Source organism: Mya arenaria, chromosome 16 (genome assembly GCF_026914265.1).
Source record: "Mya arenaria isolate MELC-2E11 chromosome 16, ASM2691426v1".
NCBI lineage: Eukaryota > Metazoa > Mollusca > Bivalvia > Myida > Myidae > Mya > Mya arenaria.
Window position 1 is genome coordinate 31,701,866 of NC_069137.1, and position 16,085 is coordinate 31,717,950.

Consider the following 16,085-nt stretch of genomic DNA (forward strand, 5'->3'; position numbering starts at 1 on the left):
ATTTGAGCTAATGTCGTTTTTAAGCACTCGTTTTCCTTCGTCCCGACATGACGTCACATTTGTAGCACAGGTGCTGAGCTCTGTTATAACACAATAAATAATGAAAGTATGGGCTTGTCGACAACACTTTGAATACTGTGAGAGCTCAATAATATTTGAAAAGGAATACGTTTACAAGAGTTTACAATAGTCACAACACATTGTCACATTTAAATCGAGGTTATACACCGCACGTGCGCTACTGCCAGGTATGCTGCAGACCAATCAGAGGGGAGAGAGCAGGATTAATCTGCCGGGTATGCTGCAAGGCCATCAGAGGGGGTGAGAGCAGAACTTTATCTGCCGGGTATGCTGCAGGCCCATCAGAGGGGGTGAGAGCAGATTAATCTGCCGGGTATGCTGCAAGGCCATCAGAGGGGGTGAGAGCAGAATTTATCTGCCGGGTATGCTGCAGGCCCATCAGAGGGGGTAGGGGGTGAGAGCAGTATTAATCTGCCGAGTATGCTGCAGGCCCATCAGAGGGGGGGGGGGGGGCGTTGAAAGCAGGATTAATCTGCCGGGTATGCTGCAGGTCCATCAGAGGTGGGGGGGGGCGGCGGGTTGAGAGCAGGATTGATCTGCCGGGTATTCTGCATGGCCCACCAGAGGGGATGTGAGCAGAATTAATCTGCCGGGTATGATGCAAGGCCATCAGAGGGGGTGAGAGCAGGATTTATCTGCCGGGTATGTTGCAAGGCAATCAGAGGGGATGACAGCATGATTTATCGGCCGGGTTTGCTGCAAGGCCCATCAGAGGTGGTGAGAGCAGGATTTATCTGCCGGGTATGCTGCAGGGATTAATCTGCCGGGTATGCTGCAAGGCCCATCAGAGGGGGTGAGAGCAGGATTAATCTGCCAGGTATGCTGCAGGCCCATCAGAGGGGGTGAGAGCAGAATTAATCTGCTGGGTATGCTGCAGGCCCATCAGAGGGGGTGAGAGCAGAATTAATCTGCCGGGTATGCTGCAAGGCCCATCAGAGGGGGTGAGAGCAGGATTTATCTACGGGGTATGTTGCAGGCCCATCAGAGGGGGTGAGAGCAGGATTTGTCTGCCAGGTATGCTGCAAGGCCCATCAGAGGGGATGAGAGCTGGATTTGTCTACGGGGTATGCTGCAAGGCCATCAGAGGGGGTGAGAGAAGGATTTATCTACTGGCTATGCTGTAAAGCCCATCAGAGGGTGTGTGCGCAGGATTTGTCTGCCGGGTATGCTGCAAGGCCCATCAGAGGGGGTGAGAGCAGGATTTATCTACGGGGTATGTTGCAGGCCCATCAGAGGGGGTGAGAGCAGGATTTATCTACGGGGTATGCTGCAAGGCTCATCAGAGGGGGTGAGAGCAGGATTTGTCTGCCGGGTATGCTGCAAGGCCCATCAGAGGGGGTGAGAGCAGGATTTCTCTACGGGGTATGTGGCAGGCCCATCAGAGGGGGTGAGAGCAGGATTTATCTACGGGGTATGCTGCAAGACCCATCAGAGGTGGTGAGAGCAGGATTTGTCTGCCGGGTATGCTGCAAGGCCCATCAGAGGTGGTGAGAGCAGGATTTGTCTGCCGGGTATGCTGCAAGGCCCATCAGAGGGGGTGAGAGCAGGATTTGTCTGCCGGGTATGCTGCAAGGCCCAGATTTATCTACGGGGTATGTTGCAAGGCCCATCAGAGGGGGTGAGAGCAGGATTTGTCTGCCGGGTATGCTGCAAGGCCCATCAGAGGGGGTGAGAGCAGGATTTGTCTGTTGGGTATGTTGCAAGGCCCATCAAAGGGGGTGAGAGCAGGATTTGTCTGCCGGGTATGCTGCAGGCCCATCAGAGGGGGTGAGAGCAGGATTTATCTGCCGGGTATGCTGCAAGGCCCATCCGAGGGGGTGAGAGCAGGATTTATCTACGGGGTATGCTGCAAGGCCCATCAGAGGGGGTGAGAGCAAGAATTTATCTACGGGGTATGCTGCAAGGCCATCAGAGGGGGTGAGAGCCGGATTAATTAAGATATGGTCCTAGATTACTTTTCTAAAAATTGAAGAGGAATGACATATGAAATTAATCAAAATATAGAATTATAAGGGACAATTAAGTTACTTCGTTATATCACTACTCTTGGGGTAAATACAATTCAGATGACAATATAAATGTAGGACGGCACGGAATAACAAACCATTATTATGTAGGTATGCCTAGTGAAAATACCATATGGAGTGCAATGCAATTTCCTAGAATCAAGTAACTCGAGATATCGTTAAAAATCAATTAAAATTCCCTCAGACAATTAAAATATCTTGATACTTTATGAGATGAAATAAAATTTGAAAGATGCATTCAATATTGTTTAGGAAAAGATTACATTTTCGTTTCCACCACATGTGCTCAATATTTTGTAACAGAAATAGGATTCCAGTCTTTCAAATTAAACACCTGCGTGCGCTCACGATTTACGCCTTCACTTCACGGCTGTAAAAGCCGTCCCCATTCTCTCGTCTACAAATAAGATCTGAACTTGTATCGGTCTTTTGAAATATAAGTAGGTAACGTAGTGTTAGCTTCAACTAGTTTTGTTAATGTTGCTACAATAAACACAAATTGTTTTTGATATCATCCTTATATCAGTAGTTGTAGTCACTACCGTAACTACTACCACTACTTCTATTGCTACTACCTACTGCTACTACTGCCAACCAATACCACCACCACCACCACCAGTATCACTACCACTACCACAGTCACCACCAGCACCACCACCACCACCAGTATCACTACCACTACCACAGTCACCACCACCACCATCACCACCACCACCAGTAGCACTACCACCACCACCACCACACCACCACCACCACCACCACCACCACCACCAGTATCACTACCACTACCACAGTCACCACCACCACCACCACCACCACCACCACCACCAATATCACTACCACTACCACAATCCCCTTTACGCACCGCCACTATCATCTCCATACCACCTGTCCTTCACCGTAACCAACATCCCAATCAGCACAACCATCATCGCCATTGTCACTACCGTCAATACCACATTAATCGCGGAAACGAGTAGCAGCACCATTACCACCACCAGCACCAGCATCCCCATTACGAAAACCGCCATCGCCACAGTTACCACCGCCACAGTCACCACCACCATCGCCACCAGCATCATCGCCGCCACCACCACCACCACCACCACCAACTCCAACATGGCGACCACGTCCACCATCACCACCGCCACAATCACAACCACCATCATCAACCTCGTGAATGGTGATTTCGATGATTGGGAAGTAGTGAAGCAATGATCTTATTTCCGTTGTTTCAATACTTTGCTACATGTTTGTATAAATTGAATTTTAGCTTACATTGAAAATAAACACAAAGTTGTTGCAGATTAAAGATAATTGAATCTAATTATTATTAAAATTATTGAAATGGCCCGCGGCTGTAGTGTACATACCACAAACGGCCCGCTGCTGAAGAAGACATTCAACATACGGCGCACGGCTGTAGTAGACATACCGCCAACGGCCCGTGGCTGAAGTAGACATACCACAAACGGCCCGCTGCTGAAGTAGACATACCACAAACGGCCCGCTGCTGAAGTAGACATACCACAAACGGCCCGCGGCTGAAGTAAACATACCACAAACGGCCCGCGGCTGAAGTAGACATACCGCCAACGGTCCGCGGCTGAAGTAGACATACCGCCAACGGCCCGTGGCTGAAGTAGACATACCACCAACGGCCCGCTGCTGAAGTAAACATACCACCAACGGCCCGTGGCTGAAGTACACATACCACCAACGGCCCGCGGCTGAAGTAAACATACCACCAACGGCCCGTGGCTGAAGTAGACATACCACCAACGGCCCGTGGCTGAAGTAGACATACCAAAAACGGTCCGCGTCCGTAAAAAAAAACGTCATATTATATGGAGGCTTAAAAATCAAATGATAATTGTTTATCGGCAAAGCCATACATATTAACAAACCGTGGATTTAACCATTAGAGACAAAATATTGCCTCAAATGACTAAATACGAGACAGGCGTCTGTACAGAAGTTATTGATTTTGTCTCCAGCTTTTAAAGAGGCAAGTTTGAACAGTAGGAGACATCGCTGATATCACTTTTCTCCAGCAAAAATCGCACTTATTTCTTCAGTAGGTCGGATTTCATTTTTTTCTATATTAACCAGAGACTCTTATGATACGACACAATAGTCAATGAGTTGCAAAGAAATATACATGTACCAAATAGCCAAGAGGCTCATACCAAATTTACCAAGAAACTCATACCGGCTCATACCAAATAGCCAAGAGGTTCATACCAAATAGCCAAGGAATATAAACCAGTTACTAGTATGAATGAAATACACATCAAATAACCACGGAATGTACTCAAAAAAGCCAGGAAACACACACCGATTAGCCAAGGAATATACTCCAAATAGCCAAGAAACACACACCAAATAGCCACGGAATGTACTCAAAATAGCCAAGAAACACACACCGATTAGCCAAGGAATATACTCCAAATAGCCAAGAAACACACACCGATTAGCCAAGGAATATTCTCAAAATAGCCAAGAAACACACACCGATTAGCCAAGGAATATTCTCAAAATAGCCAAGAAACACACACCGATTAGCCATGGAATATACTCCAAATAGCCAAGAAACACACACCGATTAGCCAAGGAATATTCTCAAAATAGCCAAGAAACACACACCGATTAGCCAAGGAATATACTCCCAATAGCCAAGAAACACACACCGATTAGCCAAGGAATATACTCCCAATAGCCAAGATACACACACCGATTAGCCAAGGAATATACTCCCAATAGCCAAGAAACACACACCGATTAGCCAAGGAATATACTCCAAATAGCCAAGAAACACACACCGATTAGCCAAGGAATATACTCCCAATAGCCAAGATACACACCAAATAGCCAAGGAATATGCACCAAATAGACAAGAAGCACAAACCAAATAGCCACGGAATATGCGACAAATAGCAGAGAAACACACACCAAATACACAAAGGGATACACTCGAAATAAGCAAGAAACACACACCAAATAACCGAGCAAAATACTAAAAAAAACACCAAGAAACACACACCAAATAGCCAATGAATATGCACAAAATAGCGTAGAGGCCACACCAAATAACCAAGGAATATACTCCAAATAGCCGAGATACACACCAAATAGCCAAGGAATATGCACAAAATAGCGTAGAGGCCACACCAAATAACCAAGGAATATACTCCAAATAGCCGAGATACACACCAAATAGCCAAGGAATACGCACCAAATAGCCACGGAGTATGCACCAAATAGCCAAGAAACACACACCAAATACACAAAGGGATATACTCGAAATTAGCAAGAAACACACACCAAATAACCGAGCAAAATACTCCAAAAAAACAAGAAACACACACCAATTAGCCAACGAATATGCACCAAATAGCCAAGAAGCACACACCAAATAGCCAGGGAATATGCACCAAATAGCCAAGAAACTGACACCAAATAGCCACGGAAAATGAACTAAATAGCCAAAAACATACATCAAATAGACACGGAATATGCACCAAATAGCCAAGAAACACACCAAATAGCACGGAATATGAACAAAATAGCCCAGGGAGGGAGATAAATTCTCCATTACAGAAAACTTGTCGGTGAAAGTGTTTCTTCCCTTCACTATAAGATATGCGCGGAAACTTCTCTTACTTTTTCTAGGAAAAGTCGTGACAGTTTAGTCCCTTGCCAGGAAAAGCAACTGTGTAGGTAACCGATATAATGCAATTGTCTCCCTTAGATTGTTTATTAACTGAAGTTTTGCTCATGATTACAAGCTATTGGGCATGTTAATAACAAAGTATCCATACATTTGTAGGGTTAGGGTTTCCACATAGCGCTAAGACTAGGATTAGGGTTTCAAAATACGGTTAGGGTTAGGGTCAAGTTTCTCAGAGATGCAGAGGGTAAGGGTAGGGATAAGACAAGTTCAAACAAAGTCATCAGTGACGGTTAAGGTTAGTGAATTAGCTGGTAGAAATAAATCAATCAACCATTTTGTGCACAGTTCAGTAATACATTACGTTTGAAATGTGTATTGAAAATTTTATTTTGGAACCGCCTGTCACTGAGTTCTTTTGTAACATTGAGTCAAATCTGCAATTTCAAATAAACAAAAACAGTAATAGTTTGGTACGGATAGTGTATACTAACCGATTTATTTTGGAAGACAACTGCAAGCTTATTTGAATCAATCCCGATAACGTTTCCTGAGTAGAAAACTCGAACCCACAACCACCTTGATGAGAAAGTTCGAACCCACAACCTCCTTGATGAGAAAACCTTGATGAGATAGCCAGAACCCAAAGCCGCATTGATGAGAGAACTTGAACCCACAACCTCCTTGATAAGAGAACTCGAACCCCAAACCTCCTTGATGAGAGAGCCAGAACCCAAAGCCTCCTTGATGAGAAAACGCGAAAACACAATCTCCTTGATGAGAGAACTCGAACCCACAACTTCCTTGATGAGAGAACTCGAACCCACAACCTCCTTGATGAGAGAACTCGAACCCACAACCGAACCTACAACCTCCTTCATGAGAGAACTCGAACCCACAATTTCCTTGATGAGAAAACTCGAACCCACAACCTCCTTGATGAGAAAACTCGAACCCAAAACCTCCTTGGTGAGAGAATTCGAACCCACAACTTCCTTGATGAGAAAATTCGAACCCACAACCTCCTTGATGAGAAAACTCTAACCCACAACCTCCTTGCTGAGAAAACTCGAACCCACAACCTCCTTGATGAGAAAACTCGAACCCACAACCTCCTTGATGAGAAAACTCGAACCCACAACCTCCTTGCTGAGAAAACTCGAACCCACAACCTCCTTGATGAGAAAACTCGAACCCACAACCTCCTTGGTGAGAGAACTCGAACCCACAACCTCCATTGATCAGAAATCTCTAACCCACAACCTCCTTGATCAGAAATCTCTAACATACAACCTCCTTGATGAGAGATCTCGAACCCAGACCCTCCTTGATCAGAGATCTATAACCCACAACCTTCTTGAGAGAACTCGAACCCAAACCCTCCTTGATCAGAAATCTCTAACCCACAACTTTCTTGAGAGAACTCGAACCCAAACCCTCCTTGATCAGAAATCTCTTACCCAAACCTCCTTCATGATAGGCGGTCATCAATACAAATGCAACACTCTCGTCCTTTATTATTATTGAGACAAGCTGTATCTAAATAGTGACTTCTTTCAAAATTGATACCATTCATTGCTTTGGAAACAGACACATGTCAAGATAAACATGATTATTCATAGATCCTCGAACAGGATGATGCCCATGCAGTCTATCTACAAGCGATTCCTCAAAGCATTTGTTTCGTCTGAGACTTGCACTTTCAAACGGTCTATAGTCACCTTTCTTGTAATAAATTTCACACATCTTCGCTAGGAATAACCGTTGAGGCATCAATAATTTACATTGGCATAAGGATGAAATATCGTAGAGTAACTGACATTGCTTCATGTTTCCCATGGAAACATGCCTCGAATTCCGGGCTCAGCGACAAGCTGTAAATCCTACCGAACTGCTGGCGTATTTTATCCATGTGTTGACCGTTTGTTGTTTGAGATATTAGTCTAATGAACAGTTAGAAAAGGGGTTTTGAAGCTGAAACCTGGGGCGCGGTATTCACGGGCATATAACGGAGTACTCGGGTCTCAAGACAGTAGATCGCGGTATTCAGTGGCATATTACGGAGTACTCGGGTCTCAAGAGAGTGTAACGCGGTATTCAGGGGCATATTACGGAGTACTCGGGTCTCAAGAGGGTAGATCGCGGTATTCAGGGGCATATTACCGAGTACTCGGATCTCAAGAGGGTCGATCGCGGTATTCAGGGGCATATTACGGAGTACTCGGGTCTCAAGAGGGTCGATCGGGGTATTCAGGGGCATATTACGGAGCACTCGGGTCTCAAGAGGGCCGATCGCGGTATTAAGGGGCATATTACGGAGTACACGGGTCTCAAGAAGGTGGAACGATGTATTCAGGGGCATATTACGGAGAACTCAGGACTAAGGAGGGTCGCGTTCGGTACGCAGAAATTAAAAAATGACATAATTCAGTACGCAGTCCTTCAAAATAGCTTCAAATAATTGAGGATTTGGGTAGAAAATAAAGGAGTATTCGGTACTCAATGGGGGAGAGTACAGTCTTTTCTTAAGATGATTAGTGTGTTTAATAAGATTGACACCGAGTCATTTGAGGTCAAATGTTGATGAATAATTCTACATTGTAGTTCATATTGAATTTGTATTTAGTCTGTGTTGCACTGTGTCTTCAGAAAACCTCCATGAATACCAAAAGTCAGTAATGGAAACAATTCATGTTTCGTATATGATCAACATTTGATATAAAATTTTACCAAGCAAGCTTAATGCCAAAAAAACTTCAATATTGTTATATATTTTTTCTTGATTCTTTACAAAGATATCACATCATGACAGAGGCTAGGTGTGGATAAGGGGTGGTCATAACTTTAACAACCACCCTCACAGGTCAAGTCAGGGGCTGCGAGCCGTACATGGCTAGGCAGGGGCTGGGTGCGTGTAAGGCGTGTTCACATCTTAAACAGCGAACCGTACATGGCAAGTCAGGGGCTGGGTGCGGAATAGGCGTTTTCGCCCTTTAAACTGCAAGCCGTACATGGCAAATATGGGGCTGGTTGCGGGTTAGATGTGTTCACATCTTAAACATTGAGCCTACATGGCAGGTCAGGGGCTGGGTGCGGGTAAGGCGTGTTCACATCTTAACCAGGACCGTACATGGCTAGTCAGGGGCTGGGTGCGGGTAAGGCGTGTTCACATCTTAACCAGGACCGTACATGGCTAGTCAGGGGCTGGGTGCGGGTTAGATGTGTTCACATCTTAAACAGTGAGCCTACATGGCAAGTCAGGAGCTGGGTGCGGGTAAGACGTGTTCACATCTTAACCAGGACCGTACATGGCAAGTCAGGGGCTGGGTGCGGGTAAGGCGTGTTCACATCTTAAACTGCGAGCCGTACATGGCAAGTCAGGGGCTGGGTGCGGGTAAGGCGTGTTCACATCTTAAACTGCGAGCCGTACATGGCAAGTCAGAGGCTGGGTGCGGAATAGGCGTGTTCATATCTTAACCAGCGAACTGTACATTGCAAGACAGGGGCTTGGTGCGGGTAAGGCGTGTTCACATCTTAATCTGCCAACCGTACATGGCAAGTCAGGGGCTGGGTGCGGGTAAGACGTGTTCACATCTTAATCTGCCAACCGTACATGACAAGTCAGGGGCTGGGTGCGGGTAAGGCGTGTTCACATCTTAATCTGCCAGCCGTACATGGCAAGTCAGGGGCTGGGTGCGGGTAAGACGTGTTCACATCTTAATCTGCCAACCGTACATGGCAAGTCAGGGGCTGGGTGCGGGTAAGACGTGTTCACAACTTAATCTGCCAACCGTACATGGCAAGTCAGGGGCTGGGTGCGGGTAAGACGTGTTCACATCTTAATCTGCCAACCGTACATGGCAAGTCAGGGGCTGGGTGCGGGTAAGGCGTGTTCACATCTTAATCTGCCAACCGGACATGGCAAGTCAGGGGCTGGGTGCGGGTAAGACGTGTTCACATCTTAAACTGCCAACCGTACATGGCAAGACAGGGGCTGGGTGCGGGTAAGGCGTGTTCACATCTTAATCTGCAAACCGTACATGGCAAGTCAGAGGCTGGGTGCGGGTAAGGCGTGTTCACATCTGAAACAACTGCGAGCCGTACGTGGCTAGTCAGGTGCTGGGTGCGGGTAAGGCGTGTTCACATCTCAAACAGCAAGCCGTACATGGCAAGTCAGAGGCTGGGTGCGGATAAGGCGTGTTCATATCTTAACCAGCTAGCCGTACATTGCAAGTCAGGGGCTGGGTGCGGGTAAGGCGTGTTCACATCTGAAACTGCGAGCCGTACATTGCAAGTCAGGGGCTGGGTATGGGTAAGGCGTGTTCACATCCCTAGATGAGGGTTTAAACCAAGTTACCAATCCAACGCAATCTCGCAGTGATTCCCGCTGTCCGAGACAATTCAATACCGAATAACAGATCCGTGATTTTTCCTGCTTCCCTCTCCAGTTTGCCCGGACATGTTCAATACGTCCTTTTACTTAAACCAGAACCTTGCATGCAACGCTAACCTTTTCTATACAAATCGTAAATTCGAACAAATATCGGATACCTTCGGATATACTACACGGTGGCCTCCTTCCGTGTTACGGCGCGTACATTGATATACAATACGCTGGCCTTCCTTGTTTAGGCGAGGGCATTGACGAGAAGCAATAATTCAAACTGTTGATTTATTTCTAAGCAATATTCTTTTAATTTTCAAATTTGAATGGATTTGTAACTGTGATTGAAAATAGATAGGGACGCAAAGAAACAGTTGAAATAACAAGAACAACAACACTTTGCACGAATGGTGTAATCTATCTGACAGAAAAAAGTTGTAATGCTTTGGAGCTACATATAAAGTATTGAAGTGCACGTGACATTTTCGCTTGGTGGAACCATTTTCTGCAGGTACTGTGTACCTAGTATGCCGTACTACATAAATGTTGATGTAAGTACCCTGGTAAACGTACACGTTCATATCCACATTCTGTATAGTGTACATTCTAATACGTTCTGTAAAGTGTACATTCTAATATGTACTGTATAGTGTACATTCTAATATGAAGTGTATAGTGTACATTCTAATATGTCATGTAAAGAAAACATTCGTATAGTTACTGTAAAGTGGATATTCTATTTATATCTGAATAGTGTACATTCTAATACGTTTTGTGCAGTGTACATTCTCATACGTTGTTTTTAGTGTACATTCTAATATGTTCAGTATTGAGTACATTTTAATACGTACTGCATAGTGGACAATCCAATACGTACATTTCACTTGATAATATAATATGTAATCTATATTGGACTTTCCAATACGTTATTTACGTATGCATTCTAGTAAGTACTGTAAAGTGGGCATTCTAATTTTTGGTCGAATGTACATTGTAATGTTGTTAATTCTAGGTTACCTCCTTACAAATGCAGATCATGGATTGTATTCAATATAATGCCGATATTTATCATAAGACACGCCTCACAAGTGCAGATCAGGGGTTGAATTCAATATAATGCCGATATTTATCCTGAGACACGCCTCACAAGTGCAGATCAGGGATTGAATTCAATATAATGCCGATATTTATCCTGAGACACGCCTCACAAGTGCAGATCAGGGGTTGAATTCAATATAATGCCGATATTTATCCTGAGACACGCCTCACAAGTGCAGATCAGGGATTGTATTCAATATAATGCCGATATTTATTATGAGACACGCCTCACAAGTGCAGATCAGGGATTGTATTCAATATAATGCCGATATTTATCCTGAGACACGCCTCACAAGTGCAGATCAGGGATTGTATTCAATATAATGTCTATATTTATCTTGAGACACGCCTAACAAGTGCAGATCAGGGATTGTATTCAATATAATGCCGATATTTATTATGAGACACGCCTCACAAGTGCAGATCATGAAGATCAGGGATTGTATTCAATATAATGCCGATATTTATTATGAGACACGCCTCACAAGTGCAGATCAGGGATTGTATTCAATATAATGCCGATATTTATTATGAGACACGCCTCACAAGTGCAGATCAGGGGTTGTATTCAGTATAATGCCTATATTTATCCTGAGACACGCCTCACAAGTGCAGATCAGGGATTGTATTCAATATAATGCCTATATTTATCCTGAGACACGCCTCACAAGTGCAGATCAGGGGTTGAATTCAATGTAATGCCGATATTTATCCTGAGACACGCCTCACAAGTGCAGATCAGGGATTGTAAATACAATATAATGCCGATATTTATTATGAGACACGCCTCACAAGTGCAGATCAGGGGTTGTATTCAATATAATGCCGATATTTATTATGAGACACGCCTCACAAGTGCAGATCCGGGATTGTATTCAATATAATGCCGATATTTATTATGAGACACGCCTCACAAGTGCAGATCCGGGATTGTATTCAATATAATGCCGATATTTATCCTGAGACACGCCTCACAAGTGCAGATCCGGGATTGTATTCAATATAATGCCGATATTGATTATGAGACACGCCTCACAAGTGCAGATCAGGGGTTGTATTCAGCATAATGCCTATATTTATCCTGAGACACGCCTCACAAGTGCAGATCAGGGATTGTATTCAATATAATGCCGATATTTATCCTGAGACACGCCTCACAAGTGCAGATCAGGGGTTGTATTCAATATAATGCCTATATTTATCCTGAGACACGCCTCACAAGTGCAGATCAGGGGTTGTATTCAATATAATGCCGATATTTATCCTGAGACACGCCTCACAAGTGCAGATCAGGGATTGTATTCAATATAATGCCTATATTTATCCTGAGACACGCCTCACAAGTGCAGATCAGGGGTTGTATTCAATATAATGCCGATATTTATCCTGAGACACGCCTCACAAGTGCAGATCAGGGATTGTATTCAATATAATGCCGATATTTATCCTGAGACACGCCTCACAAGTGCAGATCAGGGATTGTATTCAATATAATGCCGATATTTATCCTGAGACACGCCTCACAAGTGCAGATCAGGGATTGTATTCAATATAATGCCGATATTTATCCTGAGACACGCCTCACAAGTGCAGATCAGGGATTGTATTCAATATAATGCCGATATTTATTATGAGACACGCCTCACAAGTGCAGATCAGGGATTGTATTCAAAATAATGCCTATATTTATCATGAGACACGCCTCACAAGTGCAGATCAGGGGTTGTATTCAATATAATGCCGATATTTATAATGAGACACGCCTCACAAGTGCAGATCAGGGGTTGTATTCAATATAATGCCGACATTTATAATGAGACACGCCTCACAAGTGCAGATCAGGGGTTGTATTCAGTATAATGCCGATATTTATCCTGAGACACGCCTCACAAGTGCAGATCAGGGATTGTATTCAATATAATGCCGATATTTATCCTGAGACACGCCTCACAAGTGCAGATCAGGGGGTGTATTCAATATAATGCCGATATTTATCCTGAGACACGCCTCACAAGTGCAGATCAGGGATTGTATTCAGTATAATGCCTATATTTATCCTGAGACACGCCTCACAAGTGCAGATCAGGGGTTGTATTCAGTATAATGCCTATATTTATCCTGAGACACGCCTCACAAGTGCAGATCAGGGATTGTATTCAATATAATGCCTATATTTATCCTGAGACACGCCTCACAAGTGCAGATCAGGGATTGTATTCAGTATAATGCCTATATTTATCCTGAGACACGCCTCACAAGTGCAGATCAGGGATTGTATTCAATATAATGCCTATATTTATTATGAGACACGCCTCACAAGTGCAGATCAGGGATTGTATTCAATATAATGCCGATATTTATCCTGAGACACGCCTCACAAGTGCAGATCAGGGGTTGTATTCAATATAATTCCTATATTTATCCTGAGACACGCCTTACAAATGCAGCTCCGGGGTTCAATATGAGTGTTATACTACCCCAAATAACTCCTTAACCAGATTTCACTCAATTTATATGTATTTTCATTTCAAAATCCATGAAAATTTTATTAAAATTTGAAGTAATGAAAACGGCTAAGCTGCCGGCATTTTGAAACAACATCCGTGAGTGTAAATGTTCGCATACATAGGTTACATAGGTATGCTGTGTATTCTTGGCTGTATTAACACGGAGTTGTGGAGTACAGTTTATATAAAGATAACTTGAACAGGACTTGGGTAGTATACTGCATAGTATTGTATGCACACGGTGTCTTAAACAACTGATACGCATGCAGATAATTACCTGTATGGACACGGTGTCTTAAACAACTGATACGCATGCAGATAATTCACTGTATGGACACGGTGTCTTAAACAACTGATACGCATGCAGATAATTCACTGTATGGATACGGTGTCTTAAACAACTGATACGCATGCAGATAATTACCTGTATGGACACGGTGTCTTAAACAACTGATACGCATGCAGATAATTACCTGTATGGACACGGTGTCTTAAACAACTGATACGCATGCAGATAATTACCTGTATGGACACGGTGTCTTAAACAACTGATACGCATGCAGATAATTACCTGTATGGACACGGTGTCTTAAACAACTGATACGCATGCAGATAATTACCTGTATGGACACGGTGTCTTAAACAAATGATACGCATGCAGATAATTACCTGTATGGACACGGTGTCTTAAACAACTGATACGCATGCAGATAATTACCTGTATGGAGACGGTGTCTTAAACAACTGATACGCATGCAGATAATTCACTGTATGGACACGGTGACTTAAACAACTGATACGCATGCAGATAATTCACTGTATGGACACGGTGTCTTAAACAACTGATACGCATAGAGGCAATACACTGCGTGGACACGTTGTCTTAAGCAACACATACGCATAGAGGTAATACACTGTGTGGACACGTTGTCTTAAGCACAACATACTCATGCAGGCAATATACTGTGTGGACACGTTATCTTAAGCAACACATACTCATGTTTATTTCGCACTTTAAACAGTACATACCATAAACATATATGGCACTTTAACTTACAAAACACTAAAGAGATAAAGAATTTTATAACAATATTTGTGGTAGTTTTGTTTCAAATTGAACGGTTACAAATTTAAGAAATATATCCCAAATGGAAAATGGCAAAAGGGAATTTTAGAAACATGAACTAGTAACAATTGCTAGCATGGCTTCGTTGAATAATAAAACAGTCGGACTTGCATTAGAATGTCGTTATTCTGACACAAAAAGTCTTATTTACTGGGAAGGATGTCTTCCAAAAAGTCTGCTTTCAAGTTTATCAATTATTTCTAATGCAGATTTATTGTCCGAGCTCCATTAGAGGGCTGTCTTCCGTAATGACAACAACCACAGTTTCATGCAGCGCTGGTTCGAAAGTGGGATCCAGTTCTCGTAAAGCATTATACTGCACAACCTCTAATTGGAAGTAAACACGACATATACTGAAACAAACTCCTAACCCACCAGCAATGTATTATTGCATTCAAAATATCAGCCAGTGTACCATTATAATTAAGGCAACAGCATTGTTCGAACTGAAATGTATAAAGTAGAGTCTTTCTACATGTTTGGGAATGGGGCCGGGGCCCTGAAAATATGGAAATAAGCGTTGTATATGCTAAAAAGGGGACACTTGCAAATTGACAGAAACAAAACAAACAAATACACATGTTCATGCAAATTGATGGTATATACATGAATCAAAACACATAACACCATGAAGTTTCAATATTATATGTTTTAGTTTACATTTTACCTGCACGTATTTTCAGATTATAGACAGAAATTTTAACCAATAGTTAGCATTCCATAATGGGACATATATATATATATAGAAATCTGGGAGGTTGTGAGTAAATAGTATTTACATTGTATAGCCTTACGATTTCATACATATATAAAGAGAGTTCTAGGAGGTTAGGAGTATATTGAGTTTACATTGTATAGCCTTATGATACATTCCGTACACATATAAAGGGAGTTCTGGGAGGTTAGGAGTAAAAAGTGTTTACATTGTATAGCCTTATGATACATTCCTTACATATATAAAGGGAGTTCTGGGAGGTTAGGAGTAAAAAGTGTTTACATTGTATAGCCTTATGATACATTCCGTACATATATAAAGGGAGTTCTGGGAGGTTGTGAGTAAATAGTGTTTACATTGTATAGCCTTATGATACATTCCTTACATATATAAAGAGAGTTCTAGGAGGTTAGGAGTATATTGAGTTTACATTGTATAGCCTTATGATACATTCCGTACATATATAAAGGGAGTTCT

General features: G+C 43.1%; 1 protein-coding gene across 7 annotated transcripts in view; it reads left to right on the plus strand.

The window, feature by feature from the left end:
* The window catches only part of LOC128221959 (CUGBP Elav-like family member 3-B), a 156,186-nt gene that overhangs the window by 74,868 nt on the left and 65,233 nt on the right, over positions 1-16,085 (plus strand). The window contains exon 1 of one of the 7 annotated variants that reach the window (XM_052930683.1): positions 10,448-10,713. The exons of the other annotated variants lie outside the window; for them this stretch is intronic. Coding sequence (XP_052786643.1) covers positions 10,690-10,713 — 24 coding nt within the window. The 5' untranslated portion in view covers positions 10,448-10,689. Of the gene's footprint in view, positions 1-10,447; positions 10,714-16,085 lie in introns of those variants that run through there. 7 annotated transcript variants of the gene reach the window in all.